Raw genomic sequence first — 25,113 nt, 5'->3', positions numbered from 1 at the left:
GGCGGGCCCTGCATGTCTCCAGAGAGGGAGACTCCACGATGCCCGTAAGGAGCGTGTTCCAGGGCTCTGCCACTCTCAGTCAGCGCGGGGCGAATACCTGCCGCGGCCCTTAGCGGCCCTTAGCGGCCGCACGCACACACACTAACGCGGGCCTCGGGTGAAACCACGGGCTTTGCCACCCGCTGCACCCGGCCAAGGGGAGCGCTGTGGAAACCGCAGCCTAAGCTCGGCTATCGCTCTGCCTTTCGCCCCGGGGAGAAGGGCAACTACCACCCAAACGCACCCGTTCCCTCCGCGCTCTGAGGGGACAGCACTCCCCCACTCCCCGCGCTGAGCTGGCCTCTGCGCATGCGCACACCTGCGGGCGGGCAGGTGCTCCCGCATGCCTGGCTCGCCCTGCCGCTCTCCCTAGGGGTTCGTTAGTGCTGTTGGTCAGGTGTATGGAGAGTCCCTCCGACAGGGCCGGACAGCTGAGGGCGGTGGGAGGGGGCTGTGAGCGGCTGAGGTGGGTGTAGAGGTGGTAGTGGGGTGCTACGGGCGGCTGAGGTGGGTGTAGAGGTGGCAGCGGGGTGCTATGGGTGGCCGAGGTGGGTGTAGAGGTGGCAGCGGGGTGCTATGGGCGGCTGAGGTGGGGGTAGAGGTGGCAGCGGGGCGCTATGGGCGGCTGAGGTGGGGGTAGAGGTGGCAGTGGGGTGCTATGGGCGGCTGAGAAGGGGTGGAGAGGCAGTGGGATAAAGGGGAGGTGCTGAGGGTCCGTGTCGTTACGGGTGGGAGGGTTTCAAGGTCTCTCCCAGCATTTTCCTCTCTGGTAGCTTTTGCTTCTGGTCTACTCAGCTTGCTAGGATATTGTGGATACTGGCATTAAGGCCACAAGGATGATGAGGGGTCTGGAGCATCTCTTTTGTGAGGAGAGGTTGTGGAAGCTGGACTCGTTTGGTCCAGCAGACTGAGATATAATGCATGTAAATGTTGCAAAGGTGGGTGCCAGGAGGATGGTGCCAGACTCTTTTCAGTGGTCCCCAGGATGAGCAGCACTGGCCATAAACTGAAACACAAGAAGTTTCATCTCAGCATGAGGAAAAGCTTTATGTTGAGGGTGGCAGAGCACTGGAACAGGTGCTCAGGGGGGTCATGGAGTCTCCCTCTTTGGAGACATTCAAAACCCACCTGGACATGTTCCTGTGTAACCTGCTCTGGGTGGCCCTCCCTTGGCAGGGGTTGGACCAGATGATCTCCAGAGGTCCCTTACAATCCTAACAATTCTGTGATTGGTCAATTAGAATAATTATAGCTTGAAATATTTTGTTCCATTAGTATTAATACTGTGTCTGATGGAATAACTTTAAATAATCCATTGTCAAATACTTTCTTAATGTGTAACATAAATGGTAGTCTGCTCACCGTTCTGTCTGCCTTTAGGGATGCTGGTATTTCCGGCTTCAGGTCAGCAAGATGGGGCACTGGAGAATTAAAAGGTTTGGTTATAGCAGTTTAGGTTAAACTGTTACAGTGTGAAAAGATTTGCAATGTAAAACTATCAGGTCTCTCAGAAGCTTTCTGGTAATTAACTTTCTGGAAAGGGAATGCTTCCAGACTGGTACTTTTAGTAGCTGGAAATACAAAGATTCTGCCGGTTTTGTTGACAGTGCCTGCTTAACATCACTGAGTTGGCATACTGATTCCTGCACATTTTCCCACCTGCACCCTGTTGGGTTTTTTTTTACCCAGTATTATGTCAGTGCTTGACTTGTTTGAATCAATAGAATCAGTAAGAGCATCAGGAAAGACACAGGCTTTTGTACTTACGCTTTAGGCTATTGGGCAGAGTTTGTCTTCCAGATCTGTATGTGTTGATGAGAAAATGAAGAACCTCCTCCCAGATGCTTGTTACTATCCTTCTTCCAAAGTTTGCTGCTGACTGAGATTCAGCAGCTGATCTGCTTGGAGGCTATTTAAACTCTTAAAACTAATCCAGATTGCTGGGAATAATGCAGGTTAGGGAGTGTTCCTCTGAGCAGCTGAAGTGGCAGATCTTTGAAGCTAGTAACACAGGGAAGAGTAGGGAGGTGGAAAACCACTGAGAACAGGCCAGTAGTTTTTAAGTTTGCTATTGTTGTATCTATTCAGAGCCATGAAAAAAAACTGGAACTATGACTCCTTGGCTTATATTGCTTTATTCCGATACAAACATGCATCCAGTTGAGCAGAAAAATGATTTAGTTATCTCTCTGTCATTCCCCATAAAGAATTGGCTTTCAGTTAGATCTGTTTTCTCATGAGTTTAGTGGTTGGCTGTGCCAGTTCCAGAGCTGGTGAATGAATGTGGTGGATAGAATCAGCCCTTTTCAGTGGGAGCCCACACTGATGTCAATCTAAAATGACTGTGGAATTGCACTCTTGGTAATGATTCCTTTGGCTTTCTCTGTGGAAAGAGGTTTTACAGTACTGCTGTGGAATTAAATTACAATAAAGGCAGCCTCAGCAGATGTTTGGGGTGGTGATCATAGGACTCTTACTGTACGGTTGTAATGAAAATGTTACAACTTGCGGCTTCTGGCAAGGTATAATCATTTGCAAAATATGATTTTAGATTCTTAAAATAACATATGCAATAATTAAAGAAAAACAAAAAGCAAACAAAAAACCCTAAAGCCCACAAAAAATGTTCATGTCATCTAGGAGCCTGTAATCTTATCTGCTATTTTCACATGAGGAACTTACAAAAATGTAATATGGTAACTAAAACTTCTCTGTACTTCTACAAATTTTAGGTAATGGCCCCTGGAAGCAAGTTTAAGAACGCTGAATTGATATTACCCTGTGAATGGAAGGAATGCTGCTTTGTAGGGAAATGCATGGAGGAATTTTGTAATCATATTGCAGAACACTTGGATGAGTACCTACAGCACCCCCTGGAAACAGCAGGTCATTTATGTCTCATTTGTCACACAGATTACATTGCAGCTTGGAAGATTATACCTAGCCTAGAAAATAATGTTGACTTCATTTTACCTGCACCTTGGCTTTTCTAAGGCACAGCTGCATGGAGCGCTTAGACAAGGGCCAACTCCTGCCTTTTGCTTCATCTCTGATTGTCCTGGATTTTTGTTTGTATTGATAGATATTACTAACATGGAAAGGGACTGGAGACATGATGTCATGAGAACGTCTGCTGAGGATTTTTTCTTTTTTCCCTAAGATTAGGACCTCAGCAGGTGTCTAAAGCAGATATTAGCAAATTATTTTTGAATGCCAGAGTTATTCCCTTTTAAGGAACAGGCCTGCTGCTGCTTGAGACTTAGAATCATAGAATCATAGATACACTTCTAAGTGTAAGGTTGCCCTTGCATGAATCTTTATGGAAAAATGTAAAAGGAAACTTTTATTGCTTGTACAGTTTTTGTCTTATTTAGATACATACGCTGGTGGTGGTGTATTTCACATCTTTTTAATAGTGTTAAATGTACTTAAAAGGAAAGCAATCCAATTCTGCAGAAAATTATAGGTAGTCTCTGTGGATGTAATAGCAATACTATACTAGACTTTTTAATATAGCTATTTTGGCTCTTGTGTAGCCTGCTCTTTATTCTTAACACTGTAATCAAGTGTAATTACAGGTGTAGACATTTTAATTAAAGGTGAATAAGTTTTAATTAAAGGTGAAAAAAGTAGAATTGGACTAACATTAACAATGTCTCTGTGACCTAAGCTGCAGAGTGTTATAGTATATACCTAAGCAAATACTGATTTTTACAGTTTTTTCCTACTGAATCCATGAACTGCCTTTCTACAAAAAGTTGTGGTTAAGACACAAAGCACTCCAATATTGCTGCAGTTGTGAGACGCTGGAAAATTGATTTGCTACTGAAATTTAGAAGTCTTATGTGGTGCATTCTCACTAGATAGCAATTACCAGCTTCTCTGCTAAGGTTACTTACAGATAGTGAAGTTACTACAAATGTTAAGTACTCTTGGCATTCTCACCGTTGTGGCACATAGCTGCAGATTTCATGCAGCGTTCTGTAAGATCTTACTTCTTTCTTGTGTTTAGAGCAGTACCGGTGTTGGTGGAGAAGTTGTGAATTTGAGGCTAAAGATCCCCGAGAGCTGGTAACACATGTCAATTTTCACAGTTACCACACCAAACTGAAGTTCATAGGCTGCCAGTTATGGGCACTGCACCGGGATTTGCCCGCGTGTTTGCAGAGCAGCCGTAGCTGTCATCAGTTACCAAAGACTTCAGACGAGTTTGTTTGCCACTGGGAGAATTGTGACGTAAGTGAAATACATTGAAATATTGCCATTTCTCTTCCTTTTCAAACTTTACCTTAGCAATCTTTGGATTTGACTTATTGAGAATTCTTGCTCAATCTCCCCTCTGAACAATGTTTGCTACTGTCTTTGTAAGTAATACATAACTATTATCATAGCATTCCCAAAATGCAAACAGCACATTTGTATGATACCTGTGACCTCTAATTCAAATTTGCTTTCTCTGTGGTGACTGAAATGATCTTTTTGACAAAGATGCAACTTCTCTTGTGTTTTAAGAGCATGCGTGCAAAACTTTAATATACCCAGTTAAATAAAAAATTAATGAACTTGGTAGTTTGCAGAGAGGTCCAGAGTGTTCATTGTTTGCCTTAAGAAAGGCAACAGTATATGTGATGTTTCCTTGGTCAGTTGGAAATGTCTTGGGTTTTTGTTTGTTTCCTTTTTTTTTACTGTGACAGAAACTAGACATTTACAACAGGCTGTTCATATAAGCCTGATGTTCAAATGTGACCAAGATTGGCTTCAACTAAAAGTGGTTTGTGTCTTGTCCACTTTTTGGTGTCCTGAAATAAAATCATTATCCATTCCATTGTGACTGTGCAATTTCTGTTTGAGTAACCAAGTAAATCAAAGTGATTAGCAGTTGCTTTTTTGTATTTTTTTTTTCCTTTGGAACTGTTAACAAAGGTAGTGCTGCCTGTATACTTTTTTTTTTTTTCCACTTCTTGGATGTGTCCATTCCTGATCAAAAGTGGCTTTGTATTCATACAAATGTTATAGGGAATCACTTTCTCTGTCACTGTTGGCCTCAGAAACAGTGAACATTACCTGCAAAGGTATGCAAAGATATCCACAAGCGTGGTGCCTTACAGATGACATCTTTTTATCATCTCCTTTTGTGTAACTGCTGAGCAAGATAGTTTTCAGAGAAAGAAGTAATGCAGGAAAATTGTCTGTCTGGTCTAGGTCATTCTTTTTCATATTGTATGAGGTTTTTTCTTTCATTTGGGCAAAGTGATATAACTGAAAATATAAAATATTGGTGAAGAAGAAATAACTGAAATGAGTTGTACTGTGGAAATCAGAAAAACTGTAAAACTGAATTTTGCAAACGTCATATGGGCAGATCTGATGTAGGTTTAGTAGTGCTGAACTACAAATTGAAACAAAACATCTATGTTTTTCAAAGGCCTTTAATTCTTTTTCCCTGATGTCTCTCTAGGCCTTTAAATGATTCATGGGTTATCAACCTTTAATCATATTTCTCTGTTATCTATGACTTTTTGATATCAAATTTATGATAAAATTAATGACATAAACTATGGGTTTTGAGGTTATAAACAAACACTAATGAGGATGATATTATTTCCATGCACAGGAATGTCAGCTTGGTGGTGCTTTACATAGATATTATATCCCTCACGTGCGTCATGTTTTTGAATGAGTAAATGTACTGCGGTGATGGAATGAATGTACTTTTATTTTCTGATGGTGTTTATAGTCCATGTTTTTCTTTGCTAACCTTACTAGGTCCAAAATTATTTCCACTTTCATCTTAAAATTTCAGCTTACAGTTTATATATGCTATAGCATATATAAAAGGTGAATGCCTCCTCATCTGTCTGTTATTACTGGACAGGATGTTTAAAAATATGCATTTGGCTCTTTTGGCTCTGAATTTAGAATATCTGCACTCACATAATACTTTGATACCTTTTTTTTTCAATAATTTTTATTTGCATGAAATAAGGATTGACATAAAAATCTGAGAGTGACGTTTATAGAGAGAGGTAATTCTGTTGTTACATCAATCTGTGAAAAAAAGTCTTTTACTTACTGGATTATGCATGGAAGTACCCCATTTTCTTCTTTTTAAAGGTATAAGCTTAAACATAATTCAGAGCATTATTCATGATAACTTATTTGGTTTACATAGTTTGATTGCAAACTATTGTTACAAACAAATCTTATTGCCAGTATGTTTCATAGCTTATAAGAATCATATTTCTTAAAATACTTACTTTTGTTACTGACTCTTTTTAATACACACCAATCAGTCTTCATTAACACACTGCCGTGATTGGTCTATTTATTTAAAAAAAAAAAAGATGCCCAGAAAAAACTTCAAGGCCGTCAGAATTTGGTTTTGCTGCATCTGTCAGTAAGCACAGTCTTTTGAAAAGCATGCTGGGGGAAAAAAAAGATGCTTAAAAACCAGAAGAAAAATCTTCCCATTAATTGATTTCATGTTCCATTTTTCATTTGTGTAAGTGGGCAGTTTTGGCTGATGGAACCTTTTAGTCCACAGCGTTTTGCTAAATCTTTTTATACATGTTTTTTCAAGTTCAAACTATGTTGTGAATTTTATTAATTAAAAGAATGTTTCTCAACTTAGTAGGCAGACTAGACTAGACCCAGGAGGTGGGGTAGGGCACACTGCGAAAGAGGAGAACTTTGAGGGCAGGGAAAACTACTTACCTTTCCCACCCTCCTGCAAATATGTTCCCACAGTTATGAATATAATTCTCTTTGAAAATCGCCCATACAACTTCCCCCAACACTTGTGGTGCCTCCTACTGTGTCAGATTCAGTTTCCCCAAAAGTAAAGCCTCTGACTCGGCCAACCGCCCCAAAAACTTCTCTCCTACTTACATATAAATATCCGAGAAGGTTCTAGTGAAAGACTTAAAGAGATGGTGCCAACAAATTAAAATGGGTTTAACCCCCATATGGTTACTCTGATTAAGAAGTAAAAAGGTTTTCAATCACTGTCTAGCTCAGTATTTTTAGTTGATTCACCTTAATATGCCTATATGCTTTCATATACACAAGACCTTGTATTTCTCAGATCATGTTTCAAGCCCTTCAGAGGAAATAAGGGCTTGTCTCCCTGAGGGTGCTATTGTGAAATACAGTGGAGTATGAATTTAAAATGCAGCAGTTTGCCTGCATTAACTCCTTGTGTTAATGCTCTGTTCTGCACACAGAATGCCTAGCAGCTTCATTTAACCCACACTACTAAGACTAGAACGGTTAAAACCATGTAATAAATTTTATAAATTTTATTTCATTTGTATATTTTTTCCTAAAAGTAAAAAAAAAAAAAAAACCCTGAGCTGTTTAAATTTGAATCAGCTGTACATCATCATCAGTGGCAATATCAGCCTAAGGAGTCTCACCTGTTTCCCATTTCTTCTTCCCAGAGTTTTGATTTTGAAAGCTAGATCAGTTCCTTGTCCCAGTTCAATGTGTGGCCTTACCAAATTGTGCCAGTGCAGCAGAGAGGTTGAGGGTTTAAATTATTTGGAGCAGAGAGGTATACTTTGAATTGTGACTGATGACATTATGCAGCTGAATGACACCCTCTGTTACTTGAAGAAAATGCAATGTGCAGTCTACTTTCACTCTGCAGGTGTGGATTTTTATGGTGTGAGACAGAGGGTAATTAGGGTTTAGTCCCCCTTGTCACGTAAGTACTGACTCATGGAGTGCTGTGTCCACAACACCTAATTCCGTTTAACCACTGTGCAGCCTTCCCACTTGGGTTGGAATTACCTGTGCTGCCTTCATAGCTTCCTCGCGAGTAGGAGCAGGTAGAAGTGAAGGGAGGGGACAAGGTAAAATTAACCCAAGAAATAAATCATCCTTGAAAGACACATCCCTTCCCCAAAGAATGGACAGCATTCACTCAATTAGTTTAGACAGACTTTTCAACTAATAGATGGTAGGTGAAAATTCAGGACCTGGCTTTTGTGGTGGATACTGCAGAATGTTCTACATTTTTGTAGTTGTAGTAATTGTCTCTGTGTTGGGATGAGTTAATTAGATATTACTGCAATATTTACTGGTGTCTGTTAGGTTTCTAAAAACACTTAATTCTATGTTCCTGTCAGTTGATTTCCTGCCAAAACAATCTTGTCTTCTCCATGCTTCTATTTTGTTTTTAGGTTACCTTCAATAACCCAGTGTGGTTTTATCAACATGTTGCTAATCATGCCTATGCTACTGAGGAAGAAATTATTGCAGATCAGAAGAAAGCTGTTTATTGTCACTGGAAAGGTAGTTCATATTAAACAAAAAAGAAGTCCATTTTCACTTCAATGTTTCTTACAAAATTCACTTAGTGCTACATATTGCATAAGAACTTGTGAGACATCTTCAGATATTTTTTTCATATATATTAAACAGTTGTAGAAACATTTTCATTTGTAGGCACCATGATCTAAGTAGAATAGTCCCCATCATCCACAGGGTTGAACACCCTCAGTTGCCAGTACCAAACAGGGTTGGGTTTCCTCATAATTCTACATGTGGCTGGCAGTTCATATACCACTCACACTGACTTTTCTATTCTACCACTTGGGATCAGTGTTGTCTCCCTCACAATACTTCATAGTGAGCTTGCTCTTTACTTTCCCTCCTCTGTTCCTTTCAAATCAAGGGAAGCACACCTATTGCTATTATTTTTTTTTAACTCTGTGGTAAGAAAGAGCATTTTTAATGCATTCGCTATATTGCTGACTACTTCTTGTGTTAAAATCACTGTCATGGCTTCAAAGCTGGTGTTCTGCCCTTGGCTCTACTGTAGAAGCCACATTCCATTGACAGTCTTTCATAGCAGATGCCTTGATTGTTTGAGTAAGGTCTAAACTATGGACTCCCATTTGATGTGCATGCCATTCCGCTTCAGACCTACTAAGCATATGAGCAGAGCCTCTCCACAAGAACAGACTTTCTGCTGAAGAATAATGAGACAATTTGTGGGACTCTAGTCTTGCAACAGAACATTCTGTGCTTGCTTTAAACCAGACAATTTGGCTGTGTCTTGTAAAATGTGTCAACAAAGTCCAGGTTTGATTGGAATCCTCTTGGTGAACCCCCTGATAGGTGTTTTTTTCAACTTATGAATTAAAGTTACTTTTGGGGTTAGCTGTTCACTGCAGTGATGCCCAAAATCCTATCGGTGGATGCAAGGTGACATAATTTTGTTCCTTTTCCCTCTTGAGATTAGCTGACAGATGCACTATTTTTTGGCTGGGAACTCACTCCAGTGACTTGATAGTGTAGAATCTGCAGGCTTTAGAGGAACAAAAATCCCACATCAGTGCGATTACAGCTTTGGATAATACTAGAACAGTTAAAGGATCTTCTCTGCCTGTATGGCCTAAATAACAGAATGGGGAGAAGGGAAATGCAGCAGAAAAGGAATATAGTGTGTCTCAGATATGATTAAGAAATGCCCTGCTATTAGGAACAGTGAAATCAACTGGTCTCCATGTCTATTCTAGAAAGGATGAGAAGCAATGAGTGTCAGTTTTAATGAGAGGTGCAAGTTTTATGTTAGATAAGCCATTTTAAAAGACTAGTTTAAAATACTTTAGCAGTAGTCATGATGTCTAGTCAATGAAAGACAACTTTTCATTCACAGCCCCAAAATTAACAAGCAAGCACAGGCCAGTAAGGGCTTATCTCGATGAGGAAGAAGTTGTGAAACTTGAAGCAACAGATGGAAAGTGGTCACCCAGTACCCTCAGTGTACTAGCTGGTGGTCTGAGTTGGTTTGAATTTGTGAGGACACAGCAAGGAACTGTTCTGCAAGGGAAGACAGACTGGGGTTTAAGGGTGACAGCTGGGCAAGCAGGGAAGTCACTGGCAGGGTGCAGTCTCACAGAACCTGAACAAGAACAGAGCAGGTCTGGTGGTGCTAGCCCGGGTCAGCCACAGCCCAGCCACCATGACCCAAGTCCAGTGTGCCAAGACAGGTATGAGGTCAAGCCAGGAAGCCCAGACAGCAAGTCCAAGGCAGGATCAGTGAGGCACCACAGGTGGGGAACTGCAGCACAGGGTGTGTAAGGAGACCTCAGATGAGGTTTCTTGCTGCTCTTTCTTCCAGCTTAGCTGTTTTCACAGAACTGTGACTGAAGCTTGAACAGCCACTCTGTATTAGTGCAGACCTCAAACACAGGCAGCTAAACTCTTAGAAGTGTGGGGTGGAATAGGCTGTAGAGGATTACAAAGATTGACTACAGGCTGCTCAGGGCAGCCAGAGGCTGTTGGCATACTCAAGGCCTGGCAGAGTTCATAAAGGAAGGATGTGAGAGAGAGATGCAATCTGCTATCTTATATAGTATATTTTGAATCTGTAGTCAAACAGACAGAAATCTTCATGTTGCTCTAGAAAAATAGTCAGTCCTTCCGCCTCTGATCTAGACATGGGAACTTGCCATTTTTCTATTGCCTCTCCTGATCAGAAGTATAGTATACAGAGTAGAGGTGAAAGAGACACTGATAATACTTTTTCCTCATTGTAGACAAGGTGAGGTTTTAGGATTGCCTTTGTCTTTCATAAGGAGTCTAGACTTTTGTCCCTTTACTATGTGTATTGATCTGGAGCTCAGGAAGTTGCCAGTATTCTACCAATTGGAGGTGGATATGGCTTGTTATCAAGGCTGTTACATTCTTGTTCTACTTGAAAGAATGTCCTAATGAATAGTAGAAATGGAACCTGGTTAAATGAATTAGTCAAATCCTTTTTGTTAAATGAATTTTATATGTTAGTTTCTGAGACCTAAAGGTATCTAACCTGTCATTAAATTTGATTCAGTTGATTACTCTTACCATGCATCATCCACAAAAGAGTATTTTATCTTTCCCTATCTCTTATTCTCGAGTTCAGTTTTAGTCATCTTGATTCTTAAGAGTCTTTGACTGTGTCCATGCTATTTCACATTCCTAAAAAAGTAGCTTTCTGCATAGCTGTTAGGTTTTTTAGGTAGATGAAAGAGCTGCTTCTCCTTATGTGAGAGAATAGGCTATTCCTTCACATATGTCTGAAGTTTTCTCCTGAAACTAGTTCTTTAGCTGCATTTACACCAATAGATTAACCTACTAGGGATTTCCCCTGATTCTCACATGTCAATAGTCAGAGCTTCCTACTGGTGCTGTTAGAACTTGCACCGTGTCCACAACACCAGACTGTTCCTGAGCTCAAGAGATCTGAGGACATAGCTGTTTATATGCCAAGATAGTTTGGTGGATAGCTGATTGCTTGCAGTTAACCACTGTCTGAATGTGTATGTATAGACAGAAAATGTGAAGATACATGTATTCACTACCCCATCTTGTTCTTCTGGTTCTCCAGAGACCATGAAGATTGCTTGAGTTCTGTAATGGTGGCAGGCAACAGAAATAGTAATGACTGTTACCTATATTTTACTGTATGAGCATACATTTGGAGTCCAAAGACTTTGACACATGAGGGTGGAAAATATAACTGCATGCTCTCTGCTGGTTCAACAAAACTGAACTTTTTTTAAGACACACCTGGTCAACATGTCTTGAAGGATTCTGATTACTGACATTGGCATGGGTATTTGTGGGGTTAAACGTCACCTGACATTTGTAATAGTACCAGCCTGATTATTGTTTTTTTCCTAGAAGCAGCTTTTTTGTGTATTTCTAAAAATGTAACAATAGGACATAAGTATATTATAGCTTTTTCTGTTTCTGTGTAAGAAAGAGTACAGTAGTCATATACTGCTTGTTTTGTGTTTGCTTGATTTAGATTGTTTAGGTGTATTTAAAGGAAAGCATAAGCTCTGGGATCATTTAAGAACCCACACGCAGGAAAGAGTTGTAGCATGTCCTACTTGTGGAGGAATGTTCTCCAATAACACTAAGTTTTTTGATCATACAAAGAGACAAGTTTCAGAAGATAGTAAGTAAGCTCGTATTTCTGTTTAGAGATTTTTATTTAAGGTGTTTCATGATAATGTGCGCATGTAATTTCATAAATATTTCTATTTTTCATAGAAGTCAATTAAATAAAAGAGGGTTTGCTCCAGGAAGGCAGTGTTTTTCATAAGTGTAGACATTCTCTTTGGCTTTTCATGTCTGATGAATTAGGGTAATGTAAGTGAACAATAGAACACCCTTGGATTCATGTTTCAGCAGAAAAGCTATTCACTTGGCAGCTGTGGCATTGCACTGCCTCTCATTCCTTGGTGCCCATGGCACAGTGTGACATTCCACTAACACTGGAAAACTGCCCGTGAATGGGAAAGACTTTTGATTACTGAAGCAATAACCTCCACAAGAGCCAGACTTGGATTATAAAATCACTGCAAGTAATCCCAAATGGGCACTTGACTACTTTCAGGCAAAAAGGTTTTTTTTCTTCAGCTTTGCTTTTCCAGTATTTTCTTCACTAGAATACTCCCTACCTCAACCAACTATGTATCAGTTGGCATGCTTTCCTAAAGAGGAAGGGAGAGGTGATTGTTTTTTTTCTGGTTTTAAGCACTTGGAGTATATTTATGAATTGTGGATGTTTTGGTGATGGAAAGTAGGTGCATTCTAGGTAACTGGCAGAAGAGCTCAAATTTCAATCTGTTAGTGTTTTAGACAGATTGTTACTCTGTTTGGGATAAATTTAACTTACTGATAAGCAGTCCTTTTCATTAAGCGTAAACTAAATTTTCTTCTCAAGAGCCCTGGTAATGAAAAAGAAAATTGAAACTGTCTCAGTGCTCTGTTAGTTAGTCATGAAACTGGCAGCTTTAGGTTATTAATTAATAAGTCTTTCATAAGCTATTTGTATTGCCACTCTAAACAGTTTCTATTTGAATTCAGATCGAATGTTTGTTTGCCAGAACTGTCAGAAACATTTTGCCAATGAAAGGCTGCTACGCGATCACATGAGGGGACATGGTAAGTCAGAGCTTTTTAAAATAAAATGTACTTTTCTCACGGTCACCTTGTACAGAACAGAGCTGTGTAAGTATCATTACATCAGTTGAGAAAATTAACATACCGAACTGGGGCAACTGTTACTAATACTGGGAAGTAAGAATTTCCTTGCCAGCCCCTCTGAAGCGTGAAAATTCCCTTCTTCATGCCCTCTGCTCAGAAAGTGTAAGGGGCTTTCTGTTTTGCAGTAGCTCCCATGAAGATGCTTGTTCTTCACTTCTGTTTACTTGCTTTCATGACTAGGGGCATGGTTAAAGCCAAAGCTGTATTTTAGCTTGGGCTGCAACTCTGCTCACCTTGCAGTGCATAATCAGCCTCGCTCAAATAGTGTAGTACTACACTGACCTAACCACAGCCTCCCTGAGGTCCCCAAATTATTCCCACAGGTTATACTACAACAGCTATGACTTGCTGGGAAAGAATCCTACAGCATCTAAGCACAATATTGCTGTTGGACATACAGGAAATGCAGAAGCTGAGAGCCGGGTGGGTCTTTGCTTTGGGAAAAGGAATATTTGAACCATGTAGCCAGACCTGGGTACCAGTCATTTAGGTTGTATAAACATACAAGCAGCTTTGTGCAGACTTGCTCAGTCAGGGTAGATTCTAACTTTCTAGTTGTATTCTTAAGGAAACATGATTTTTCAGCGTCTGCAAGTCAACACATTGATGCTTAACAACTATGCATTTGATTTGGTGCTTACTGTAACCTGCCAGGACTGAACACATTTGTATTTGAATGGTTTTATAGTTAATATGCATCAGACTAAAATATCTTAATTTTTATATTTTATATTAGAAAATAATTATGTTTGGTTTGTGTACTAGTGTAGTTTTATTCCTTTGTCCCAGAGTGATTTTGGACATAAATTGTAAATAAATACAAATTAAGATTTATTTTGGGTTTGTTAGCTAAAGCAGCAGTTTCAACATACTGTTATTTGGTTTTAGGGGTTTTTTTAATTTTTTTTAATTAAAGCATAACACATATTAACATAGGTTTTATATAGTAAATAAAGCACATGGCTAATTGAACTGTTTGTTGCTGGTTACTCTGGCTGTGCTTAAACCTTTGTGAGCTGTACAATGTTCCTGTCCGTCCTTGTCCCCTGATAATTCAGCCTGTGTTCTGCTTGCATAGCCAGGGAAAACGGCAAGGTGGCCAGACTTAGGAACAAGGATAACGTGAAACTGTGTCATGTCCCAGTAAGCCACAGTGAACCACCCACAATGTGAATTTTTCTGAACGAGCTGGAAGGCATTCCAGGGTCCAACTATTCAGGCACAACTTAAATCCCTTCAGATATTAGAGCCAGCATTTCTCTGGTTCATGATTCAGCTTTCTTTATAAATTCTGGCAGCATACACGTCTGCGTGTTAGTGCAGACTGCCAGTGCAGACATGACATTTTCAGGTTCTTACCCCAGCATATTTCATAATAGCTTGCTGGGATAGATAAATATTGAAATTGTCTTTTAAAGAGCTTGCTTACCTGTAAGAAATTCTTCTGAAATAAACTGTGATGTGAATGCAAATGCTGTAGGTATTCTGAAATCACTCCCTACATGGACATTCTTACATGCCAGACAATCAAGTAAACCACTGTATGCTTTCAAGAGAGTGCTGAACTTCACTCGTGGCAGTTTTGCAGATTAAGTTGTTCCAGACTAGTTTCCACATTAAGCTATTTATTTTAGGGAGGAAAAAAAATACTCGTTTTTCCTGGTTTAAGACAAACTATGAGGTAAAGTGTCTATGCAGGGAGTGATTCCAGAATAGTTATAGTGCATTATATTTGCTTAGTTTTTCAGAAGACATGAGCACTTCAACTGCATGTTTTTCTTTTGCCATCTGTAAAGCAGTCAGTGGTTCTAAAATAATGCATTGTTCAGAGTCTCATATATAGCAGGTTTTGTCTAAATCCAAAACTTCTTTATTGAGACTCTTCCTACTGCATTCATCAGGTTGCTGATTCATCTGCAGCCAAGCAAACATTTGTTCAGCTTAAGATGTTGCAGTCCTGCCTGCCAATCTGCCAGAGGTCCTCCCGTGTTCCAGAATCAGAGCAAACCTGTGTCTCAGCCACTGCAGTTCGATGTCTGGCAGCTTAGCAAGCACCTTGCATTATTATGCCTTAAGCAAATATACCTGAATGTGAAATGGGGAGGCGGAGGACAGACACGTATTCTTTCTGCCATCTTTTTGAGAGTGGTAATACCTAAAACACTAAAAGTAGATTTGCCAGTGCTTGTCTGTCAGAAGGCCTCCAGACAACATCCACCTTTTAGAAATCCTCCCAAAGTGCCAAGGGCAAAATGATAATCATCCTTTTTGTTACAGCCTAGAGAATGAAACTTTATCTTCTATGCCTTTTTCCTTTACCATCTACTTTTTTAAAGTAACTTGAAACATTGTAAGATTGACCATTACTTCATTACCCTCCTTATTGCATTGGCATTCCATTTTAGTATCTTTTTTTTTCAGAGTATTTTATTCTGAAATATAATATCTTACTTTAAATATGATATTTTAATATATTTTTTTGTCGTGTGTCATAGCAGACAACGTCCTGGTGAAGCTGCGATACAAAACTGAAATTATTTTTGTTTCTTTCTTTTCTAGTTAATCATGTTACATGTGCCCTTTGTGACATGGTATGTACAAGTGTCTCTTCACTGAAAGCACACACCAGATTCCGACACTGTAATGAACGTCCTTTCCATTGTCATCTCTGTGACAGCAGGTAGGAAAATCTGAGGCTTGTTGCTATGTGAGCAGAACTGTAGCACCAAGTTGGTGTTCTACAAGAGAGTTAGTAAACAAAGAAAAGTGTTCAACTGCTAAAATAATCAACTGATCAATGAAGAAATCTAGTGCATTCATCTGATGTTCATCTGCTTTCACCTGCTGAGATGTAGTTCATGAACTTCTGGTGCACATAGAACTGATATGTTAAAAGATGAGTTTTCTTGGCAAGACTATAAGTACACCAAAATGGTCATCACAACAAGTTGAAACATGGAGCAGTATTGCCTTAAACCGTGGGGTTTGCCATTCTAAACAATTGCTGGCTGTTTGCTGGGAGAGTTGCAGTCTTCTCCTTTGAGTGATTTTTCTGCCATGGGCTTACAATATCTTCTCCTGTCTATGCTCTCAATTTTCTGTGGCGCTTTCTTTTGCTCTCGCCATATAATGCCACACAGGAAAGAAACAAAAAGCCCCACAGCATTGTGATGTGAAAGACCAAGTTGTATATATAAGCACTGGCAAATTATGTTTAACTCAGAGAATGGGAAAGGTCAGGCCTTTCCATGCTGGAAGTGGGATAAAGTGAACAAGTATTTTTGTACTTTTGTGTTCTGTGCACTGTGGGTGGACAGCAGGAAATAATCCAGATTTCTAGACCAGAGTACGAAGTGACTGATTGAAAATGACAAGAATTTTCTCTACATGAACAGAAAGAGGGAGTGATGCCTTGCAACATGGTTGTTGAAAAATTACCTAGATTTGGGCACGGTGTGGATGTGTGGGAAGAAAGAGGGAATGGAAAATGAAATCCAGAGCACATCAAAGAGATGTCTGTACTATCCCCTTTTCACAGGTGGAAAAACTGAGGTAGAGAAACATATTCCGCTTTCACTTGTCACTGTCAGAGCCAAAAATTACTACCTCCCAGTCCTAAACATTAACCACAAGACTACTCCTCTGTGCTATTATATCTGTTATTTGTTTTACCTTGTTTTCAAGTTTTAAGAACGCGTATGATCTGCATAAACATGTTGAAACACACAATGATTCAGATGCCTACAGCTGTGATGTTGAAGGATGTGGTTTTATTTCACGGACTTTACAAACTTTGAAACAGCATTACAAGAGAGTGCATGTGGTGAGTATATTAAATAGCAGGATAAAATATCTTGCTATAAATGAGGCAAAATTCCACATTTACATGCCTTTAGTTTCTTGTGACTTAATGAAATGTTTCATTTTTGCATCAAGTATTTATTTGCACACGTTTCCAGGACTCTTGCAAGTATTATGTAAACTTCCAATTCATCCTTACCGATAGATTTTGAGTGCTTACTTTAGGTGCATGCAGTTGCATACTTGTCTTGAACCCCCTCCACATGCATCCAACCCCTTTTTAAAAATGAAATAAAATGACAATGCTGATCTCGGCAGCAAGTATTTCAGGGATTAAAGTCCAATGTCACCTTTGTTCTCACATTGGTACTCCATCCTTAGAGTTACCTGAAATTAGAGAAACGGTAAAGTACGTAAAGCTTACATCACTTTTAATCAGGTGAGTCTGGCCACAATGTTAAAATACAGTTTTGCTGTATTTTATGCACGCTTGTTGCCTGCTGATTCATTTTTTGAATTATGATAGTTATGATCACTGCTATGATGTAAAATGCGTATATTTTAGTGAAAGATACGTGTCACATTGCCACTGGAGTACTGATAGCCTGTCCTGAGAATTTCCGTATTCACCGGGGTTCCTTAAACAGGCATGTTTTAAAAAGCACAGATTTTAAATGTCTTAGGGAATTCACTTCAGAAGAGTTTTCAGCTAGTTTGTGTGGTATTCCACTTTTCAACAAAGGATTAATTTTTGCCATATGTACCTGCAAGCCTTCAGTGACTCTAACAGTCTTTCTTTCGAAGAGTAATGGCATTCTGAAATACAAATGCCACATCTGTCAGAAATGTTTCTCCTGGAGTTATACATTGACTCTGCATCTTCGAAAAGCTCATAAACTCCGCAGCCATTCTCGTTTCAGGTATGTTGCTAGCTGATTCTTGCTCAGATCGTAAAGTTCGGGGCTTTTTTAAATACTTTGTTTAAGAGATGCAGATATTTAATTAAATGTTATCTTAAGTTTGCTTCCGTTTTAAACACTCTGAGCATGAAACAATTTACGACTTAGGTTTCATTAGCACTGGTGTAAAGATAGTTAAACCAAGGAAATAAAAAGGTCCTTATGCTTTTATAGCTTTTACCACTCTGGAAAATCTTGTAACCTAGACTGCTGAAAAAAATTTTTGACCCTGCAAGTTATATCCACGAAAGAGTACATAAATATTTCAGCAGCTTCTGTAGTATAAACAAGCCATAATCTCCATTTTGCAACAAGAAAATACAGCAAATAAAATATAATTATGAATAGGTACCTTTTATTTTCTGTTACATGACATATATTTGATAAAAACTACCTACTGGAACCCTCTTGCAGGTGTTCCTTCACATAGAGTGTCTTTTGTTTAAGTGCCACCTAATAAATATCAATCTAATTCATCTTTTAATTGATTGCTGACATTCTCGGTTTTGGCAGTCGAATTAGAAACTAGATTATTCTTATTTTTGGCTGTAAATGCTGTGTTTGTACTTGTATTTTCGGTATTGTCAATTTTATTCCCTTAGATATAAAGAAGATGATGAGGGTCATATGAGTTTGAATGTAGCAGTGTATAATGACATCATGGATTCAGGTCAGGCTGTCAATAACAAGACTGGAACAAATAAGCCTTCACCAAGTCAATATAGTTTTGGAAGAGAAGGAGGAGAGTCATGCAAAAGAGACAATTCAGCAGTAGAAGTGCTTTTCATGCAGCTTCAGCCAGGGTCACAAGCTACTGGAGAAAATGTTTGGGTAGAAACAGAGACTTCTGTGCCAGAGCCTGTGTATTCTGAACTTCAAACTGCTGTACAGCCATTTGAAAGCTGTTGTACTTCCAATGAAGTTGGTGAAGCAACACCAATGAATGTGAAGGAAAAAACAGCAGAGATAGAGCTGGGCTTGGGGATTCAGATAGCTTTCTAGAAAAACAGCCTTTTAATGGATTCTTACTGTGAAAACTATACTCTTCTGAAGAGGTTTATTCTCTTAAATAAAATAGGTTTTAAAGTCTTCACTTTTATCCTTGACAGATCTTGTATATAATACTGTGTTTTCTCACCTTTCACATTAACTTATTCTAATGTGCTTAGAGAATATATGCAAAATACAATATTATGCATGTATAATACTTTAATTTATAGCCTTTTGGAGAAGAAACTTTTAAGTTCTATATATTCACCTAGCATATATATGTGTGCATGTGTATTTATTTATTAAAAATATATATCCCATGGGGAAAGTGTTGAACCAATGCATGAGACAAACAGTTTGAACTGGTAGGTAAAGCGCCTCATTTTCTATTAGCCTCCTACATTATTTATTAGAAATCAGATAGCAGCTTGTGAGATGTATATTAAAACTCAGTTTTGGCAGGCTTCTTAGCTTTACTTAGTGACTTTCTCTAATAACTCTTGAAATAATTTCAGACTTTATTATCATAAAGGACTTTTAAGCTACAATTAAATGATTAAATTTTAATAAAAACCATAAGGTATGTCTAAATAAAATAGCTAAAGGTGTTCACAGAGCTGGATTTATATAGGATTTAGGTACAATTTGGTATAATGCAAATTTTATAGGTATTTATTGGGTGCTGGAGATGCAACAATGAGAAAGTAAATGAGTGGTACTGGCAGTACAACTAAATGTACCCACCTGTGTTTTCACAAATAATTCCACATAGCCATGGTTATCCTGACCTGTTAGGAAAAGTTCATGGCAAAGGCATATATTTGAGTCTTCTGTAAAGGGCATAGACCAAAAGACAGGGATCCTTCATCACAATAAAAATGAATGATGGTGTTTGAAACATTTCTTTTAAAACAGGAACTGAATAAGCCTTCCAAATAAAATATCTAAGACTTGTATGCACAAGAAGGTGGCATTCAGTCAGCTTGAAACCTGGCTTACCCTGTGCTAGCTACCACGAGCCAGTGTCCCTTGAAGACCCAGAGGCATTCTCTAAGAAGGGCTTCCTGTGCCACTTTGACAGTGCAACTTTCAGCGCATAGGCAGGGTGATATTGTATCACCAGCACTTCCTGAATATTTATTCCTTTATGAAGACAAACTGATACAGAGAGCACAGGACGAGTGCACACAGGTTGAGTGTGTGCAAGCACATCAGCTTGCACACAGGTGAGGCCCTGGGCACTAGAATGTAGTATCAGGCACACTGCGAATAGTTTGAACAAAAGTAGGCTGTCTGAAATTGAAATGAGCTTGCAATGTAACCCTAAGGATGCTGGGGCACTTCTGTTTGGGAGGATTTAAACTGCATCTCCTGTAGAAAACTGTCTCCCTTGAACTGGCCCCTTATTATCCAGCTGCTGCCCACTGTTGCATACATGGAACATGAGGCTGTGCTGGGCCAGTGGGGAGCTGGGGTAAGGAGGGATGTGCTCCCACTCATCCCCATAGCTGGAAGAGCACAGCATTCTGCCCAGGACCCTCACGAGGGCCTGTGGGAGCAGGTGGAATGGTGATAATAGCATCTGCTTCCTACATTTGCTGTCACAAAGAGCATGGACAAGCAAGCCTGCTGATGGGTTCGTGCCAGATTGCTACACCTGCATTAGGAATGGGAGTGGGGCTTGCTGGAGGGAGCCCTAAGTCATGACTGTACACCCATTTCACTGCTGCTTCAGCCTGACAATTTGTACCAGGTTGTCTGCAACGCTTGGTAATCTCAGCCAGAGAGAAAATGAATTCAAGACTTCTGTCACAAATACAGGTACAGTAAAACTGATGGCTGTAAAAAATTTCCTTCCACAGCTGTCCAGCTTGTTACTGCCTTGAAAGTTCCTGCTTTGCAGGCAGCTGAGATTTTTGCACTCAGCTTTTAGTAGTATTAAATATGCTTGGCTGTAATTTGTGGCAATTCAGCTGATGTTTGAAGGGCAGTTGAGCCATCTGCGCAGTGCGGACAGGCCAGACAGATGTGGGTGGCAGCCTGATTTTAATCTGCCTTTGTGCATGAATCAGAGACCTGGCATTTTTAATACTTTACAGTATGGGTACAACTGAGTCACGTTTCTCTGGGCAATGAATAGGTACCACTATAGCCTCTGGGACTTCCCCTGCTAAATATCAAAGGCCTGCAACAAACAACAGAGGTGTTAATGCTTCCTAAAGAAAGAGTCCTTTATAATGGAAAATATTAGTAAACCACAGTACAGAGGAGTCTTTTTCCAGATCGTTTACAATAGCCTAGCAGAACTATCTGATCCAATATCCAACAATTTACTCCTTTGGGTAGATCTCTGTGCCTGCCTGAGCAGGAGGCTGCTGCCTTCCGTGCAAACTGCACTGCAGCTGCTGGGGTTGATTTGCACAAAGGCCATTCGGGGCTTCACATAACAGATTTAAATGCGACATTATAGATTTGTGCTTGAGCTGTGGAACCACACTTGCAGGGCAATGGTATCACCTGCGAGTTTGACATTTCCACAACTTCCTGTGAGCCTGCTAAATACATGCTGGAAGACAAAATCAGCCGTGGAGACAGAGACAGCGGGATGATAATTTATTAATGGAGACCCATTTTTTTAAATCATATTTTCAAATAATTTCCCTCAATCATGCTGCTTAATGACCCTCTAGACTTTAACCCTACTGTTGCTTAGATTCCACTTTAGTATTACTCACAGTGTTTGCATTCACACAGGGGCTTTGCAAAGCTAAAAAGTTGCATCTGTTATCCTGTCAGTAATCTCGTGTAGAATTTACGTTCTTACATTAGTTTGTATGTGGAGGCTTTGTTAACACCCATGTCTTCACTAGGCAATAGTGGGTAGTGACAATGCATTTCAAAGGTGGTTTTTCAGAGTTTTTTCGAATTTTATGTAAGAAATATAATGTATTAGCACTACAGGATGGTGGTTTGCATGTACAAGGTAAAATAAAATATCCATCTGAATGGAAGCACTTTGGTGAAAGGGGCTTTTTTTTCTGATTTTGATACCAAATTCTAAATTTTCCATGCTCATTATTTGCACTGTAATAACTGTGTGTAAATCCATTCACTTTTGAAAATGAGGGGTTTGTTCCTGCTTAATTTTCAACATGATTCCGAAGATGCTTTCTCCCCAGCGAATGCTGCCAAGCACCGTCCTGTGGAAGTGTGTAGAGGGTGCCTGCAGACTCACCCTGCAACCTTGTCCCACGACACTGTGTGACACTGGGTGCGCATTAAACGAGTGTCTCCCTTGAACACACGCTTTATTCAGCGCCTCCTAGAAGAAGGAAGCAGCTCTACAACAAAGCAGATATGATTTGCTGGCATTTGTGGGACCCAGCTTGAAAAACAACTTCCCGTGCACACCAGGTATGAGGTGGACGTGAGTCATTAGGGACCTATTCTCATGGAGCCAGATCATCAGATAAGGCAAACTGGCGCAGGTCCACTGAGTCTGTAAAACCAGCACGATGTCTAGCTGCAGCTCTGGCACGGGACCTGTGTGGATTTCGGTGGGACGGGGCTACCCCTCAGCTTTGTAAAGGCAGGAGGAGCCAGGCTGACAAAGAAACCCTTTGATAATGACCTCGGAGATGGTGCCCTGCAGCACAGCTAACAGCAGGAAAAAATGTACCTGAGAAATGACAGCGTGTGCCAAGAGGCAGAGCAAGACCGAGCTTGAGGAAAGCATGCAGAATACCTCTTTTGTTCTCAGAGGCTTAAGAGCAAAAATTTAAAACTAGGCATTCTTTTCCCCCATACCGCAGTAACAGCCATGTTAGTCATTCACTGCTTACACCAAGGTGATTAATCTGCTTTTTAATTAATATTTATTCACATTGTACAGGCTCTCTACCATCATAAATAGAGCTGATAATGAGATATATGTAAAATTTGGGTTGCTTAATACTTCTCAGCTAAGTTCCTGAATGCAGGGCTTTTTATGATCCTTAGAGAGACAGAACATTAGCAACAATAGTTCAGTGGTTTCTAAGAACGCAGCTGTGAAAAAGCACAATATTTGTCTCTTGGAAAAAAAATTCTCAAAGCTGGATCATTAAGCAACACTATTGTTTTGCACGGGCTTTAAAGTTTAGTGTCTGTGAGAGGAGTGGTTGCCCTGATCTGGGTTTGGGCACATAATTCCAAGCAGAAAGATGTTAAAATCAATCTGCAAAGCCCACCAAAAGAGAATGTTGTGTTACTGTCTCTACAGCGAGGAGCTTATGTGATCTCGAACAAACTATGATTTGCCTCAGTTTTCTGCCTCCACTGATAAGCTCTCAGCTTTACAAGGAAGCCACAAGATTTTTATTAACTTGCATTCTGATTTGTTCAACTATTACAGTCACAAGCACTAAAACCACGCGATGAAGGCCCAAGCATGGTCTCCAGCCTACCTTTTAATTCATGGCTTACTTTTGTATGCTAAAATCAATTTATGAAGGAACTGACTTCTGTGGTGCTGAGCAGGCAGAGCTGCCACTAACTTAAGCTCTGAACTAACAAAAATTCATACACATGCCTGACTGTGCACTACGAGCCGCCCAGCTGGAGCGTGTCATTGACTTCAGGAGGATTACCTACACTGTACTTTGTTGGGGTTTTTTCACTGGAAAAGTTGGTTTAAGAATTCCCATCCTCTTCCTACTGCTCATTTCCACCTCCACGCCACACTTGTCAGTTGTTTGTGAGGGTGTGTTTTAAATGAGATCAGCAAGAACTCCAGCATCTGCTAGGATGTGTAACCATGTCCCTTTCATCACCTTCTTCAGGGGTAGTTTTCTTCCAGCCCACTCACCTCCCCTTCTGTTGACATTAACAAGTACCTGATAAGTCAGGCCAACCTTCTGATCTGCCTGAAAACTAACCTGGGAGGTTTTCTAAGTGACATCATTGAGCTGATGCAGTTACTGTTCAACCACGTGAATGCAAGTGCAACCATGTGAATACAGGCTCCGACACAAAAAGCCTCCTTCACAGACAATGTAATTTTAGGCTGGCTTAGGCCAACTGCAGCATGGCACCATTTGTGTATAAAAATATAAACTTAGCTTAAATGTTTGCACAGTGGGCAAAAAGATGGATTTTTGCGTTATCTTTTCAGAAAGTTGCAAATTGCAAATGATAACTTTTTTTCCTATCTTTGAAGATATTACATAGATGCCACCTGCTATCTGTTCACAGAACACAGAAGCAAAATACTTTAGATCTAACATAACAGGGCTAAGGTGCTCTACGCCCTGTTGAAGCTTCATGTTGGTTGACTTCATACACAACGAGCAACCCTTTAGAAGCATTACATTCTAAAAAGAAAAGGTTAAAGCACTAGATTAAATCCTGGTCTCTGAAGGGACTGGGAAGGACTGCAAGACAATGAAACAGAGTAGGAAGAGAGTTTCTTCCTGATGCTCCTGCAAATGCACGTACATGGGAGAGAAGGATTTTATACGAGACTGGTCACCTTGTCACAGAAAGATTGGTTTCACATGGCTTGGTCTCAACAAATCTAGTACTGACTGTTGTTTGTCAGTCTGGGTAGCTATTAGCCTATTTCATTTATTTATTTCAGTCAGTGACCTGACTGCTCCGGAATTCCCTTGCCACCTTCTTCTTCTGTCTCTCGAAGACAAGCTCTTCCGGTGCCCTCTTCCAGCCTTCCTGCGCTTTACCAACTAAAAGCTCAGAGCCTGGGTAGCCGGTTCCCTAAGCACCTTAAATGTGAATTTTATTTAGGCCTAGCCCTTTTTGAAAGCACTTAAGTAATTAAAATTCTCTTAGATGAGCTCTTTCCATGTTCTGCCATGAGCTCTCGCTCCTTTGTTGCTGCTGTTTGTTGAATTAATTCTCAAATCACAGTGCAGGCAGAAGGTATATTATTTACTTTTTGCTTAAACTCTACTGCCAACTAAGCCCAAATTGGGTTTCGTCCCACTCGGATTTACAACTTTCACCAGTTTCCCAATGAAGCAGGAGTTTGAATTACAACGGAACAAACCACCTGGTGTGCTATGTGGAACAAAGTGGTGCACACCTCCAGAAGGCAGAGCATCCAAGGCCCTAGCTCTCCAAATCGCTTCAACTTCAACAGACCTCCACGACAGCATGGCAGGTTCCCCAGAGTGATCCAGTTACAGCTGACATCCCAAATTAAAGCAAGGACAGTGATGATAACCAGGACAAGGAGGATCAGGTAGAGGTGTAGTGTTGGGTCACACAGCTGATCTAAGGG

The 25,113-nt window shown here is 40.1% G+C and overlaps 1 protein-coding gene across 2 annotated transcripts; it reads left to right on the top strand.

The window, feature by feature from the left end:
- The first annotated feature begins 437 nt into the window (after nucleotides 1-437).
- LOC136012604 (histone H4 transcription factor-like) lies at nucleotides 438-18,869 on the top strand. 2 transcript variants are annotated; one of them, XM_065675695.1, is made up of 10 exons: nucleotides 438-505; nucleotides 2,772-2,925; nucleotides 4,052-4,275; nucleotides 8,223-8,334; nucleotides 11,840-11,992; nucleotides 12,907-12,984; nucleotides 15,646-15,766; nucleotides 16,771-16,909; nucleotides 17,692-17,807; nucleotides 18,449-18,869. In XM_065675695.1, the coding sequence occupies exons 2-10, from the start codon at nucleotides 2,775-2,777 to the stop codon at nucleotides 18,846-18,848; spliced, it is 1,494 nt and encodes a 497-aa protein (XP_065531767.1). In that variant the 5' UTR covers nucleotides 438-505; nucleotides 2,772-2,774; the 3' UTR covers nucleotides 18,849-18,869. The 2 variants fall into 2 exon arrangements, with proteins under 2 accessions (XP_065531767.1, XP_065531768.1); XM_065675696.1 differs by lacking the exon at nucleotides 11,840-11,992.
- Nucleotides 18,870-25,113: the final 6,244 nt, after the last annotated feature.

This window comes from Lathamus discolor, chromosome 4, assembly GCF_037157495.1.
Source record: "Lathamus discolor isolate bLatDis1 chromosome 4, bLatDis1.hap1, whole genome shotgun sequence".
NCBI classification, from domain to species: Eukaryota; Metazoa; Chordata; class Aves; order Psittaciformes; family Psittacidae; genus Lathamus; species Lathamus discolor.
The sequence above is the reverse complement of the archived record's forward strand: the minus strand, read 5'-3'. Positions and strand labels throughout refer to the sequence as shown.